This window comes from Gastrolobium bilobum, unplaced genomic scaffold (genome assembly GCF_033153095.1).
Source record: "Gastrolobium bilobum isolate Gb01-03AN ecotype WA unplaced genomic scaffold, APGP_CSIRO_Gbil_v1 utg22290, whole genome shotgun sequence".
Classification (NCBI taxonomy): domain Eukaryota; kingdom Viridiplantae; phylum Streptophyta; class Magnoliopsida; order Fabales; family Fabaceae; genus Gastrolobium; species Gastrolobium bilobum.
Genome location: NW_026898225.1, coordinates 19,128 through 34,468, shown reverse-complemented (window position 1 = coordinate 34,468; position 15,341 = coordinate 19,128). Strand labels below are relative to the sequence as shown.

The following is a 15,341-nucleotide window of genomic DNA, read 5'->3' as shown; positions in this document are numbered from 1 at the left end:
GACGCAAATTCTTACAAAAAAATAATTATTTACATAAAATGTTGATAGTTAAAGGTTGCAAAGTGGGCTTGGCAAGAAGGGTCTGCCCGCCCCGCCTGCCAACACGTTTTTATAATTAATTAAAATTCAACTATTCTTCTTTTATAATTAAATTCCTAAATCTGATTTCAATATTTATAAATACAAATTTGTAATATTTCAGATATTAACGACACAAATTCTTGCAAAAAATAATTATTTATTATTAATTTGTAAATCTGACTGTAATAAATGAAAATTTATCTCTGAGATAAAATATAAAAATCTAGACGCAACTATAAGAGTCTTTTTTGTGGATAAATATAAAAACCTATTACATGCTGACAGTTTAGGTGGCAAACTGGGTTCGGCCCGGAGGGCCGGCCCACCAACACATTTTTATAATTAAATTAAAATTTTATCCTTCTTCTTTTATAATTAAATTCTTAAATCTGATTTTAATTTTTGTAAATACTAATTTGCAAAATTTCAAATACTAATGACACAATTCCTTGTAAAAAATAATTACTTATTATTATTTTTTAAATGTGATTGTAATAAATGAAAGTCCATTCCTAAAATAAAATATAAAAACCTAAATGAGACTATAAGAATCTTTTTTTGTGGATAAATATAAAAACTTATTACATGTTGATAGTTAGAGGTGGCAATCTGGGCTCGTCGTGAAGGACCGGCCCACCAACCAATTTTTATAATTAAATTAAAATTTCATCCTTCTTCTTTTATAATTAAATTCCTATATCTGATTTTAATTTTTGTAAATATAAATTTGTAAAATTTCAAATACTAACGATACAAATCCTTGTAAATTTTATTTTATTTTATTTTATAAATCTGGTTGTATTAAATGAAAGTCCATATCTAAGATATAATATAAAAACCTAAATGCAACTATAAGAACTTTTTTTGTGGATAAATATAAAAACCTATTACATGCTGATAGTTAAAGTTGACAAACTAGGCTCGGCCTGTAGGGCCGGCCCACTAACTTATTTTTATAATTAAATTAAAATTTCATACTTTTTATTTTGTAATTAAATTCCTAAATCTGATTTTAATTTTTTTAAATACAAATTTGTAAATTTCAAAATACTAAGGACATCAATCCTTGCAAAAAAAATATTTATTTACATAAAATGCTGATAGTTAAAGGTGGCACACTGAGCTTGTTCTTGAGGGCCTGCCCGCCCCGCCTTCCAACATATTTTTATAATTAAATTAAATTTCATCATTCATATTTTATAATTAAATTCATAAATCTGATTTTAATTTTTTAAAATACAAATTTATAAAATTTTAAATACTAACTACACAAATCCTTGCAAAAAATATTTATTTATTATTATTTTGTAAATCTGAGTGTAGTAAATAAAAGTCCATATCTAAGAAATACTGAAAGAAGCCGAGTCGAACTTTGTAATTTTTGAATGATCACAAGACAAGCTAAAGTATAACAATATATTTTAGAATGACCACAGGACAAGCTAAATTATAGCGACATATTTTTGTGTGGATAAATATAAAAATCTATTACATGCCACTATAAAATGCTAACGGTTAAAAGTGGCAAAATTAGTTCGGTCTGGATGGTCGGCCCACCACACCAAAATAGCATAAAATAACAATATAGTTTTTTTTTTATTTCATATATTTCTCAAGTAAAAGGTTTGCATTTTTTATTGGATTTATCATCTATCATTTAACATGACCACAAAAATTTTTCTACACACACAATATTTTGTGGGGCCCGCAGCAAAAAAAAAAAAATTCGGCACGCAAAACGAATCTCTATAATATAACACAATCACTTTTACTACAACATAACTCTTATAAAATCTTTTTTATTTTGTTCCTTCTTAATTATACCTTCACTGTTGTATCATTCATATGAAGTTTTTGATTTTTTTTACTGATTAACCCGACAAAAATTCCTATTTTTTCCCCGGCACGGGTAATACACTACTTAGTATAATATCGGAAGGGATATAAGTGATATACTTTTAGAATTGTAAAGCGTGCAAGTGATATACGTGTATGCTCCTCCTCCTCCTCCATAATGCTTCACAGTCCCTCAGCTACAGCCATAACAAATTCAATTTCGGTTATAACAAACTTCACCCTCTCCTCCTCAATAACTACCTGTCACTGGGCGTTCAATTTCAGTTATAACAAATCTCATCTACCTCTCCTCCGTAACAACCTCCCGATCGCATCGACTGTTCTCGGAACAAAAATCAGCCTCCGTCGCAATGCAAGAGATGCTGTCCTCAATTGCTCCGGCGCCGACGTCATCATCGTCGGCGCCGGCGTCGCTGGTTCTGCTCTGGCCCACACCCTCGCTAAGGTGCGTCTGATTCTGTTTTTCACGCCACCTAAAGCCAACTCACGTTTATTTATTTTACGTGCGATTTATTACTTGATTTTTTTAGGTTATGCTCTTTCAAATGATAAAAGAATAAATAAATAAATGGATGAGTTTGGAAAAAGTTTTGATTTAGTCTTTGCGCGGGAAGATGTGTTAAGTGTTAACTCACTTGTGTGCTATACTGCTATTGAATTGGTCAAAATTTGTATGTTGATTACAGTCTTATTAAGTTTTTAAATTTTACTGTTCCGAATAAGTGATATATACACAGATTATTTTGTATGTTGATTATAGTCTTATTATTGAATTGGAATACTAGCAAAAACTAGTATTCCAATTTCTAAAACATTAACACTAGCTTCTATGAGTATATCTTATTATTTTTCTTGGTCATCATCTCCTCATACTTTTCCACAATGCATTTTATGTTATGAATTTAGTAATTTTTTCGAGATGTATCTGTCAAAACAAAATATTTTCAGAAAAGAAAAAAAATCCAAAAATAAGAAAAGGCTCCATTTCTGAATTTCATTAGGAAGTTCTGTTTGTAACCATGAAAAGAGTTGGTGTACAAATAGCACCTCCTCCTCTTTCTGCAGAATGCGTGAGATTGTGAGAAAGGGGTATCAATTTGGAACATTCTGTACCCTTGATAGTACTGTATATCTTATCTTATGTTGGTGATTATTTGCATGTGTTATATTAGGCTCGAAATGGACATCTTTATCCAAAGTAATTTTGTTTGTGAGAATTTGTTATCATTGTTATGTATTTGGATTGGATTATCAAAGACTGTTCAATCAATGGTTTGCATCACTAGCATTATTGACTTTTTAGAAAATAGAATATCATAAGAAAAAGGAATGATGTTTGGATTGGTTATCATCAAGATATTCCCTAAGCATGTGTGTATTGAAATGTTTTGAAGGATGGAAGGTGTGTCCATGTTATTGAGAGAGACTTGAGAGAGCCAGACAGAATCGTTGGTGAACTTCTCCAGCCAGGAGGATACCTGAAGCTAATTGAATTAGGGTTACAAGGTATATATCAAATTAGTATACAAGAGTTATTATGGGGCTAAGGTTGGATATGATCTCTCTTCTCATCATATATTTATATATACCCGATTGCTATTTGGTACTACTTTTAAAAAGTGAAATAACACTTTGTTAGTTGACTAATGTCTTGTCAGGAGAAGTTTATATGTGCCTTTCCCATTTTGCTCTTGCTGTTACAGAGTCAGTTTATTCATATTTCTACTAGCTGTTTAAACTTGCCTAGTCTTGCTTTATTTATTTATTATTATGATTATTATTTTTTAGTTTGATTTATCATCAAGTCTCTATGCTGGTAAATCTTGTAAAACCTCCTATTGATGCAGAATCGATAAGCACATTGAATGATTGTGTTATTTAGGAATTATTATGTTATTAGAATTTTATAATTTCCTCTTATGCAAGATATCGTTCAATATTTTTAGGAACTATTTAGGATTATCTTATTTCAGCTTAGAATATATCTTATTAGGGTGTTTGGCTTTATTAGGTCTACAAATATAACTTTAATGTAAAGAGTTGAGATGCTTTTGATGATTATAGGAATTGATATTTTCTTTATTCAGAGAGTATCTGAGACTTGAGTTGGAGGAGTCCTCCGCCCTAGGGGAGCACTCTATGTTTATGAGAGGAGTACTCTTGATTACTCTTTCTACATCACCTATATTATAAACAAATTCTTCTCTCTTCAAGGGAATTATGTACTTACTATCACCCAACAACAGCAACAACAACCCCAAGCCTTATCCTACTAGGTGGTGTTGTCTACATGGATCAATCAAACACCATTGGATCCTATCACAAGCCAATATTTCAGTAAAACTAGAGTGAGGTGTTTTTTAATGGTTTCTTTTGATGTATTCTTAGGTAAAACTAGAGTGAGGTGTTTTTTAATGGTTTCTCTTGATGTATTCTTAGGTCTATCTCTGCCTCTTATATTATCTTTCATTTGATCCACTTATCTAACTGGAGCCCCTATTGGTCTTCTTTTGACATGAACAAATCATCACAAGCGTCATTTTTGTCATTTCCTCCGAAGTGTTACTCCAACTTTCTCCTGGATACGCTTGTTCCTAAACTTGTCTTGTATGCCTACTCGTCTGCCTACTCGTCTGCCTCAGCATATTCATCCTCGCTACACTTGTTTTTGCTTATGTTGACATTTCAGTGCACAGCATTCACTACCACACAGCATTGCTAATGGTTTTGTAGCTCAAATTCTAAACCGTTTGCCATTTCATGGGGTCCCTTAAGCGGGGAAAAAGGATATAGAACTGCATATTATTAATAACATTGCTTTTATAATAAATTGATAATGTTTTCGAAGCTATAATTTATTTCTCTTAAGAATTTAATATGTTTTCTGCCACTGACATTAACATATGCTTGATGGTGGAGGAAGCTGACTATCAGATACAATTCTCTTTTATAAGCTATTGTTTTGAATTGTTCTGTGTATATTCTTTTGTCAGACTGCGTGGAGCAAATTGATGCACAAAAGGTTCTAGGATACGTTCTTTTCAAGGATAGGAAAAATATTAAGCTGCCTTATCCCTTGAAAAAGTTTCATGCTGATGTGGCTGGTAGGAGCTTTCGTAATGGACGGTTTATACAGAGGATGAGAGAAAAAGTTGCTGCTCTCCCCAAGTAGTCCTTGTTCTATTGTGATTGTTGATTTAATTATTAAAATTATTTACTTGGTTAAAAATTAAGCCAAAAGCTAGTTAATTTTCCAAAGTAATTGCTCTTTTCCGGTATTCTTTTTGCCTGATAATATCGTCTTCTCTGTTACTGTTCAGTGTACGAATGGAGCAAGGCACTGTTACATCTCTTCTTGAACGAGATAATAAAACCATTATAGGGGTTCAGTACAAATCTAAAGATGGCAAAGAGCTTAAAGCTTATGCTCCCCTCACAATTGTTTGTAATGGCTGTTTCTCAAATCTGCGTCACTCTCTCTGCCACCGCAAGGTTGAATTGTCTTCTAAATAAGTTGAGTGACAAAATATTATTTTTTCCTTTTTAATGACGTGAGATATCATGCTTATGATCAAGACAGTTTGCTGATAATGTGACGTCTTGAGGATTTTGTCAATTTTGCACATAAGTTTGCTTGACTTCCCTAATATTCAATTGTATTGAACACTTGGCCAGGTAGAAGTACCCTCTTATTTCGTGGGTTTAGTCCTGGAGAATTGTCAACTCCCATTTGAAAATCATGGGCATGTTATTATGGCAGATCCTTCCCCTATCTTATTTTATGCTATCAGCAGCTCTGAGGTTCGCTGCTTAGTTGATATACCTGGTCAAAAAGTTCCTCCCATAGGTAATGGTGAAATGGCCAACTACCTGAAGACTGTGGTAGCTCCACAGGTATCTGTTATGATCCTGCTTGACTTGTGGATAGTCCAGCTGAAATTTTTCATTACTAGCCGTGTACAAGTATGCAATTTTGTTTGCCTCAAACTAAGAGGCAAAATATTCAACTTCTGCCTTCATCTTCCTTGGTATATCATGTTCTTTTTCTTTTGTCCAGATTCCACCTGAGCTTCATGATGCTTTCGTATATGCAATTAATAGAGGAAATATTAGAATCATGCCTAATGGTTGCATGCCAGCTGATCCTTATCCTACTCCTGGAGCTCTGTTAATGGGTGATGCTTTCAACATGCGTCACCCTTTGACTGGTGGAGGAATGACAGTGGCACTCTCTGATATTGTTGTGCTGCGGGATCTTCTCAAGCCGCTTTCTGACCTAAATGATGCAGTCTCACTATGCAGATATCTTGAATCTTTTTACACCTTGCGCAAGGTGAGCAGTATTCACTTACTGGCTCATATATTATTCAAGAGAAACTGGATTTTATATATCTGGTCTTGTAAATTGGTCAATATTTCTTTCGTGTCTAATGGTAATGATGTTTGTTTGACAATATTTGTGGCATGATACATGTTTGTGGAAATCATTATGATAGTAAATATGACAGTAAATTTAGAATCTTTAATCGTCACAGCATGTGGATTTCAACTCTATGACCTGACGTGCTCTTTGCAGCCTGTGGCATCTACTATAAATACTTTGGCGGGTGCCCTATACAAGGTCTTTTCTGTTTCACCTGATCAAGCCAGAAAGGAACTGCGCCAAGCTTGTTTTGACTACTTGAGCCTTGGAACTATTTTTTCATCTGGACCAATGGGTTTACTCTCTGGTCTAAACCCTCGCCCACTGAGTTTAGTTCTCCATTTCTTTGCTGTTGCAATCTATGGAGTTGGCCGTTTGCTCTTACCTTTTCCTTCATTTAAACGCATGTGGATTGGAGCTAGATTAATGTTGGTGAGTTCTTCCTTCCTCCCATTTCCCATCCATTTAGTTGCTCAGTCAAGGAATATGGCTTTTGTTGCCTTGCTGTTATTTAATTCTCCCCTGCTACATGTAACTGACCCTAATACTACTAACAAGGTTCATTGTAGCATGCTTTTCCTTATCTCCTAACAGCATCATGGATAAATGAACTAGTTATGCAATAATTTGATCATGCTGCAGCATAGTTCTGGCAAATCGTACCATTCTTATTTCAACATTTTTATTTCTTATTCACAAAGGTCGAGTTTTCTTCTGCAGTGTCCGTGAACATTGTTGTAGTTGTAATGTATGTTGACATGATTACAGTTGTGTTATATTCTTACAAGTATTCATCTTCCAGTGTGCATCAGGCATAATATTTCCCATCATCAAGGCTGAAGGAGTAAGGCAAATGCTTTTCCCCGCAACCTTACCATCTTTTTATAGAACTCCTTCTAGGTGATGCATTGAGGAGGAGTCGGTGAACGCCTACATTGCTTCTTCCTCTACTAAGCGTTTTTCAGTTGTTTTCTGTCTACAAATTAAGAGAAAGATCGATGGGCGTTAAGGATATTGTGTTAAGCCACCAAGAGTGAATTAGAGATGAGCAGTGTGGGATAATGTGTGAAATATCATTGGTCAAACTTCTGTCATTATTGTAATGATGTTTTCGGTCAAGTTCTTTCAATTTTATTTTAGGGAAAACACCCTTAATCTTTCTATCTAGATGTACACATAGTTAGATATGATCATTATGAATGAAGCTGGGATATTTACCAAATGGAAGCAGCACTATCTCTCGAGCTCGAATCCACTGGCAAGCCTATTATTTATTGTGTTACAAACATAATACAAAAAAACTTGAAATAAAATTATTCCGTTGCCGGGAATCGAACCCGGGTCTCCTGGGTGAAAGCCAGATATCCTAACCGCTGGACGACAACGGAATTTTTGGTTAAATTGCTTCCAAAGTTTTTCTAATTTAAAAGTTCTAACCACATGCTATTTATTATTCAAGACAAAGTTTCTTTACTTGTAACACGTATATTTCTGGAAAAGGCTTCAGTAGATTTGCACACTAGACTAGTAGTGCAATATATTAAAATTTTAAATTCAGACTCTACGGAACAGAGTTATGTCAGGCGATCGCATGTTTATTTTTAGCTTAATCCACGAATATACACTATGCTTTCCCAAATGACAATTTTTCATAACTTTAAATTCTTTTTATTATTTTACTGCATGTCAAAAGGATATCTTATTTTAGGGACTGTTTGGTACAAAATATTTTCTCGAATTTTTGAAAAATTGAATTTTTTTAAATTTTAAATTTTTGGATATTATTTTAAATTGAATGTAAAAATTATATTATTAAAAATCAAGATTTTTGGAAAAAAAAAAAATTTCTCCTGTACCAAATATTCCCTTGAATAAAAGTACAAAGTGAAATATTACATTTTAAATCAGAGTTTATCATGATTATATTAGAAACTTATTTCATAAATATTATTTTAAAGGAAGTACAAAAACAAAATATTAAAGAGAACATCGAATTATGTGTAATAATTTCTTTACTTCTTAATGGATGATAAAAATCCAAAAAAATAAAAAACCTATTTTTATCCATAAATAATCAATATTCCAAATATCTTCTGTGTTTATTCATAACAGTGACCAATTAAGAAAACCAAAGCAAATTACGAAATAAAAGACAAAATGAAAAGTAAAGAAAAAAAAACAACCAAAAACACAAAACACTACATAATATAAAAACACTACATAATATAAGCACGCATCAGTGAAGTGTAGCACTACTTCAAGCACCATAACGAAACTACCATTCTATTTGAAAAGCTTGAACTATAATTGGAAGGGGCCGCGCGAACGCAGGCCCCCACTACCACAAATTATGACGTAGGCTCCACCACTTGGGCAGACCTTAGGGCAGCACCCCTCCGAAGTGCAATGGAGGCCACTACCCTAGGCCATGGGCCTTCTTGATCACCCATTGACCCCGTCCAGGTAAGTATGTTGCTACTTAGCACTCACTTCACTTTTATAACCCGTACTCCTCAATACCCACGCCTAATCTTCTCGATGTGGGGATCTTTTTGCACTGCTAAGTTACTACAGAGTGTTGTAACCATTCTCTCGCTCAGAGATGGATCTCTCCGTCTGCACAATGGCCACAAAGATCCCTTGTTTTGGTGCACAAAAGAAGTAACTGGTAACTGGTAATGCAAGAAAATGGATGGATGGAGCATGGTTGAGCTGCCAAGTCCCCCACCTAGAAGAGGACAGGAATGAGCATAGTTAATAGTTAGTTAAGCAATTTGCAACCATGCAACACAAAGTGGATGGTACTAGCACAAGACAAATAAGCTTCAATCCAGTGCTTCTTGGTTCCATCATCCCAGTCCACTTAGAGGGCTGAGATTATACCTCAAAGCTCAACTTGCAACAAACTGGCAGAGCCAAGGATCTTACTTTTTAGTTAGAGTGGGGAAAAGCCAAAATGGCAAATTTGGTCTCTCACCACCAAATTTGCAAGAGCCATCAACATTTCCCCATACTACAATCCTCCTTAGGAAATTTCAAGGGCCACTCAATGGACTCATTGTCATGCGGTCATACCCATGGCCTAACATCAGACTATGTAAACATGACTCTCTAATCCTGATGAGAAAGAAATATCACCATAACTAGGAGAAAGGAACCCCTCAAAAACAAAGTTTGAGTTTATAATCCCACACTTCTTATATCACGGTAAGATTAAACTTTTCAAATAAAGTGAATGCGAATCAAGCCGATATCAAAGCGTTATAGCACTGTTACAACCTTTTTCTTTTCTTTTTTAATAATGAATGTGTATAAATAAGTTGTGAAATGTGTAGTTAATTAAATCAATATGACTAGTGTTTATCATAAAAGAAAAAAAAAAATCAATAGGACTAGTAAGTTACTGAGAAACAAGTATAATTAGTGCATCGTGAAAGGAAAATATAAAGAATTTTATTCATATGTAGTTATAATATTTTGTGTGTTCTTCCCTTGAATGTTAGAATGCAAACTCACAAACCAACATTGCTAGATAGATGAGAATGAGAATGAGAATGGTAAGAGCAGGAAAAATAGAATACCGCATTTGCCAGAGGCTATCACTTGGAGCCACCTCTCCCACGGCGTGTTTATAACTGGTAAGTATAGAAGAAAAATTAGCAAATGCATTCGATTATGAAATTTACATTGCAACTACTTTCAACAAGAGCCAGCAACCTACGAGGAATTTACATATCTCACCCTCAACCCCACACAAGGTTATTATTTTATGTATAAAAATTCTAAATTTTTTTCTTTATTTTATTATTAGTTATTAAGTGACCTGATGTGTTATTTCCTTTAGGATAAAATTCATTAGCTTATTTACAAACTTGGTTTCGATTATATGTTGTTTTCATTTCTTAAATAAAAATAATAATAGAAAGATTGTTGATATTTTTATATCTTTTTGTTAAGATCTCATTTGCCATATGTGCAATTAAAGTTCTAATGTGGTTCGGTATAGTGTGCAATTAACATTGCTTGACAAATGATATTGGTTTAGCTATTTTAACATAAATGTCTACTTACAAATTGACATGTAGGTTAAAAAAGTATGGGCAAGAATAAATAGAAAAGTATATATGTGTTCTTTAAAAAGAAAATATTCTCTGAAAGTGATGCACCTTCTCATTAGCAACTTCCTTCCAAGTGTCGTAGAATTGAACATACTGATGACATTATTATAGTCAAAGATAAATATTTTGTACGTGATCAAGGAAAACGTAAGCCAAATTGTGAATATTCAGCTAATGAAGTCGATGAGATACAGAGAGCTTATTTAATGGTTGGGCTATGTCAACCCCAATGCTCCTATCGATTTTCAAAGGAAATGCATCCTCGACTTTTTCAAGCTTCTTGGTTCAAAGAATTTTCTTCGTGACTTTAGTACTTATCTTCCATAGATGCTGTATTTTATTTACCATGCTATCTTTTCACTACAAAAGTCGATAGGCGACATGATTGTGATGCATTCACAATCAAATGTTTTAATACTTGGAAAAGAGTTCACAGTGGAAAGAATTGTGCTTTTCTAAGTCACATGAGAAATGATCCTTGTTCACAACATACTAATGCACTCATCTTATGTGTAGACTTAATGAATCAATCTTGCCATATTGATAAAGCTACGCATGCTCAAAGCTCCCAACAAATTGAAAAAAATAGGTTGCGTGTTAAGACTTCAATTGATGTTGCCTGTTGCCTTGTTTTTCAAAGATGTTCTTTTAGAGGACATGATAAGACTATTAATTCAAGAAATAGTGGTAATTTTATTTAAATGATCAAACTTTTGACATCTTACAATGGAAAAGTTACACATGTTGTTCTAAAGAATGATCCATTGACAGCTAAGTATACCTCACCTCTAATACAAAAGGAGATTTTATATGTTTTAGCAAACAAAGTGCGAAAATAGGTTCGCAAAAATATTGAGGGCTCTAAGTTATATATTATTGTGGATGAAGCACGTGATGAATCTAAAAGGGAACAAAAGGCTCTTGTCTTGAGATTTGTTGGCAAAGAAGATTTCATAAATGAGAGATTTTTTTTTATCTTTATCACCTTCAAGATACATAATCTATTACACTTAAAAATGATATTAGTGAAATAGTCTCACATCATTGCCTTGATATCCAGAATATCTGTGACTAAGGATATGATGGTGCTAGTAACATGCGTGGTGAATGGAATTAATTGCAAGAATTATTTCTTAATGAATGTCCTTGTGCTTATTATGTGCATTGTTTTGCTCATCGATTACAATTAGTTTTGATTGTTGGCTCTAAGGAAGTTTCTTCTATTTATCAATTTTTTCAGAATTTGAATTTCATCATTAATATTATCACTGCTTCTTCTAAACGTCATGATCTATTCCAAGCTGCCCAAATTTCTAAATTTGAACATTTACAGGCTATTGGTGAGCTTGAAACTGGTACAGGTTCTTGTTGCGAAATCGGCAAGTATACCGTTCGTTTCAAGTAATAAAATGATAAGTAAAGTTCGTTCCCACGAGGATTAATGCACCAAGTACTAATTTAACTATTCTCCTTAAGTTGGAAAAGAAAATTTGTTTGAATTGTGAGAGTAATTGATTATTGGAAAAACATAATAATATTAAAAAACATGCAAGAAGATCAAGAATGTCAAGAAAATATGAGATTGATGAAAAATTGTAAAAAGACTGTAGCCAGGATGCACTTCACCTCTGATCCTCCCTTATATTCCTATATTGTATTTTATAATTAACTAATTTGTTTGCTCAGACAATTCATTATTTCCCTATAAAATAGTTGAACCATAATGTCTTAGTGATTTCAACCCTTTAACCCAATTAGAATCCTAGTGTCCTAGTAATCCCTCTTGAATTAAGCATTAAGCAAATGAATTAAAAGTCTGCAATCTATGTAAGCCTATGTCTAGGTCATGCACAAATTATTATTCTACCCTTGTCCAGATTAAAACCCTATTATGTCTATTGTGAGCCCTAACCCTCAAAGTCCTATAATTAGAGTGATCAAATCTAATAAGAATATGGAAAAATTAACACAGGTAGAATTAAATAAACTAACTAATTAACTTATAAAAACAATACAGTAAATATAAAGAATTCACATTGGGTCTGTGATCCCAACTACAAAAAGAAACTAGCCAGACATAGCTGACTCTAACAAATTAAAAAACAAAAAAGTATTCATGAAAACAATAAAGAAAAAGAAGAAGAAGAAGATGAAGGATCAATAGTCTTCGTTCTTCAACTCCGTCAGAATCCTGATCTCCAGCGTAAGCCTCCAAGAATCTCTCCAGCCCAAGATTGTTTGCCTCTAGGGTCTGAGTCTCTATTTATAGAGTTTGTGTCTTGCTCAGAAATCTTGATCAAATCTGCATTGTATATCCTGGGTCCAATATTTCCTAATACAGTCTTATTCAAATCTTGATCATATCTCTTGATTTCAATCTCCTCTGATTCAAATCTTGTCTTTTTCTCTGCTGCTCAATTGGGCCGCTTTCTTGTACTTTTTCCTACAAAAATATAAGAAAATCAGTGACAAGATATCTGATTGAGATATATCAATTTAATAAAAATTCTAGCCTTTTTTATCCAAGATTGATCAAGATTCTTTCTCTTTTTGGCTTAAAATCATATATATGCTGGAGGCATATCAAACAATTTCCAGATTTAAACGTTGTTGTCCTCAGCAATGTAATAGATTAAAGTTAGAAGCAAAGATTAACTCTATGAAGAAAAACATGGAACATGAATATCTTAGGAGATCAGACTGCTATGCATGTATAACTCCCTGTTAAAAACTTCAAACAATGCTTTTCAGTTGTATCAAGAATTCAGATCATAACTTGAATATTCCTCACTAGATAAATATATACTCTCATCACTCTAGAGTTTGAGGGGTTCACACTCATTCCATCAGTGTAGTAGTAATTCCATAAGCTTGAACATATTCTCAAGTTCCTAAGATTGAGGAACCTATTTGACATGCATAGACTGATCAAAAGGTCTTTGATAGGTTATAACTAGGCCTGGTTTGGGGGTAGGAATCTTTTGGACAGAGGCTGATTAATTTGAGACTGAAATACTGAGATTTCTGACGATGCTTCCTTCTCAATCTTTATTTCTGCCAATTTTCGTCAATTCGAGATTCTTTTTCCCTTTTTCACTACCTTTTTCTTTTCTTTCCTTATTTGCATATCTTTTCTTTCTTTTCACTTTTGAGCTACATTTTTGCAGACTATTCTTCTTTTTCCTTTGCAACTTACTTAACTTTTCTTGTTGAGAAGTACCTTGATTCTTTTTCTTTGGATCAACATTTCAATCTCTCTCAAGGTGTGTCAATGAAAACATGGTTAAGTAATTTTCCTCAGGTTTTTGAGTAAATTAGTCTAAGGCTTAAAAGGGCTAAACAATGGAATTTCTTTCGAGGTAGGCTGTTTGGCTCTAAGTTAACAAGAATAAGCATGCCTTTATCATGTCAGTAATGCAAGCCAGAGAAACAGTTCAAGTTCTAGAAAACTACTACAGTGAGGCCTCTCTGAAAAAAATTAAGTGATACATTATTGATGGTCCTCAAAAGTTGAGGCCCATTAAGTGTAAATTGTTCTACAAAACCCATGTTTGGTTATAAATCACTCCCCTCAACCTTCTTCTTTCCATATAGAGCAACTATTTTGAATAGTGGACCAGGGCAATACCGAAAGTGGGAATTAAGGTAGACTTGGAGCAAATTTAACATTATCTTTTTCATATGACTATCGGGTTAGTTTGCTTTGTTCAGGACACCTCAGGCCCATCAGAAGGAACCGCAAAATGAAGAGAGAAGAAGGAGGGTTGCGCAGAAAGGAAAAAAAAAACCTGCTGTAGTACAACAGCAGTCAAAGGAAACAAGGAAGCTGAGCAATCAAAAGCAGCCACGTCAGCTGCAGCAGAAGGAGTGGAGATGCCTCCCTGAATCCGATACTCCTACTCACAAAAGGAGCCAAAAGCAAGGGGGACCACTTCCATTTAAGGCCAAGCTGGAAAGAAGCAAAGCTACCATTGGAGAGGATTTAGACAAAGCACGACCCTTGATGAAAGGAACAATGGAGATCAAATGAAGAACCCTATAAAAGGAACAAACAATCCTCATAAAGGAAATCATCAGCACCCATCCTAGGACTCGTTATCTCTTTGTTTTCTTTTTGTAAAAATGCTCACTAGGAGCTAACTTCCTCTAAGTAGGTGAGAGTTCCATAGAAGTAATCCCTTTTGTCTTAGGATAGCTTTGTAAGGAACATATATTTTATAAATGAATTTTGAGTTGCTCTTTGGTTTAATTTATTGATTTTGTGAAACCCTTTGGGCTGGCAACCTCATCCCGGGATCACTCGGTTGATGAAACACTGACAAAGGCGTGTGGAGCATTCTCAAAATCCTGTGGTAGTTTCGCCTGAAGAAAGGAGAGAGAAACACCTGGAATGAGGAGCACTGCCATGTGAATCCATGCTCTTTTGAGAAGGCAGTATGGTTTCCTTGCATATAACTCCAAGTACTATGGAGTAACGTGGAGAGTAAGGCCTTACCCTCTGCTTACCTATAGCAAAACAAGGGAAGGAGCAAAATCCACTTGTAAAATATGCTACCAAGCAGGGTTAACCAAAAGGATGAAAACATGAAACCCGTAACACCTACTTGATTTTTTTTTCTGAAATTAATCTTAACTCAACTTCTATCACAACATTTTCCTCACGATAACTGAACTGTGTTTTACCAGCTGATGCTCTTACTTTCATTTCGTTGACTGCTCTTAAAGTTACTTCAATTGATGCTTTTTTATTCGATGACCGTGCTAAGTCATTCACTGCTCTCATCTGGTTCAGAATGGTTAACATTGTTTAACTAGCTGCCCAGAGATTGCTCTTTGTGAAGCTTAGCTGAGAATAGTAATTT

At 34.0% G+C, this 15,341-nt stretch overlaps 1 protein-coding gene and 2 non-coding genes across 4 annotated transcripts; 1 reads left to right on the top strand and 2 right to left on the bottom strand.

The window, feature by feature from the left end:
• The first annotated feature begins 2,089 nt into the window (after positions 1 to 2,089).
• LOC133314006 (squalene epoxidase 3-like) lies at positions 2,090 to 7,587 on the top strand. 2 transcript variants are annotated; one of them, XM_061515437.1, is made up of 8 exons: positions 2,090 to 2,383; positions 3,333 to 3,444; positions 4,932 to 5,106; positions 5,259 to 5,430; positions 5,614 to 5,832; positions 5,996 to 6,271; positions 6,515 to 6,793; positions 7,164 to 7,587. In XM_061515437.1, exons 1-8 carry the CDS (start codon positions 2,096 to 2,098, stop codon positions 7,263 to 7,265), a joined length of 1,623 nt encoding a protein of 540 aa, XP_061371421.1. In that variant the 5' UTR covers positions 2,090 to 2,095; the 3' UTR covers positions 7,266 to 7,587. The 2 variants fall into 2 exon arrangements, with proteins under 2 accessions (XP_061371421.1, XP_061371422.1); XM_061515438.1 differs by lacking the exon at positions 5,614 to 5,832.
• A 90-nt stretch (positions 7,588 to 7,677) lies between these two features.
• TRNAE-UUC (transfer RNA glutamic acid (anticodon UUC)) lies at positions 7,678 to 7,749 on the bottom strand. The gene has a single exon. It is a non-coding gene; the product is annotated as a tRNA-Glu (tRNA).
• Positions 7,750 to 8,671: 922 nt separating this feature from the next.
• Positions 8,672 to 8,832, bottom strand: LOC133314007 (U1 spliceosomal RNA). Its single transcript, XR_009751889.1, has one exon. It is a non-coding gene; the product is annotated as a U1 spliceosomal RNA (small nuclear RNA).
• Positions 8,833 to 15,341: the final 6,509 nt, after the last annotated feature.

What these genes read in the sequence shown, in the direction of transcription:
- LOC133314006 (XM_061515437.1), top strand. Translation starts at nt 2,096, where the DNA reads ATGCTTCACAGTCCCTCAGCTACAGCCATAACAAATTCAATTTCGGTT. An exon ending in ACTCTCTCTGCCACCGCAAG is followed by an intron (nt 5,431 to 5,613) that starts GTTGAATTGTCT and finishes ACACTTGGCCAG; the next exon opens with GTAGAAGTACCCTCTTATTT. An exon ending in AGACTGTGGTAGCTCCACAG is followed by an intron (nt 5,833 to 5,995) that starts GTATCTGTTATG and finishes TCTTTTGTCCAG; the next exon opens with ATTCCACCTGAGCTTCATGA.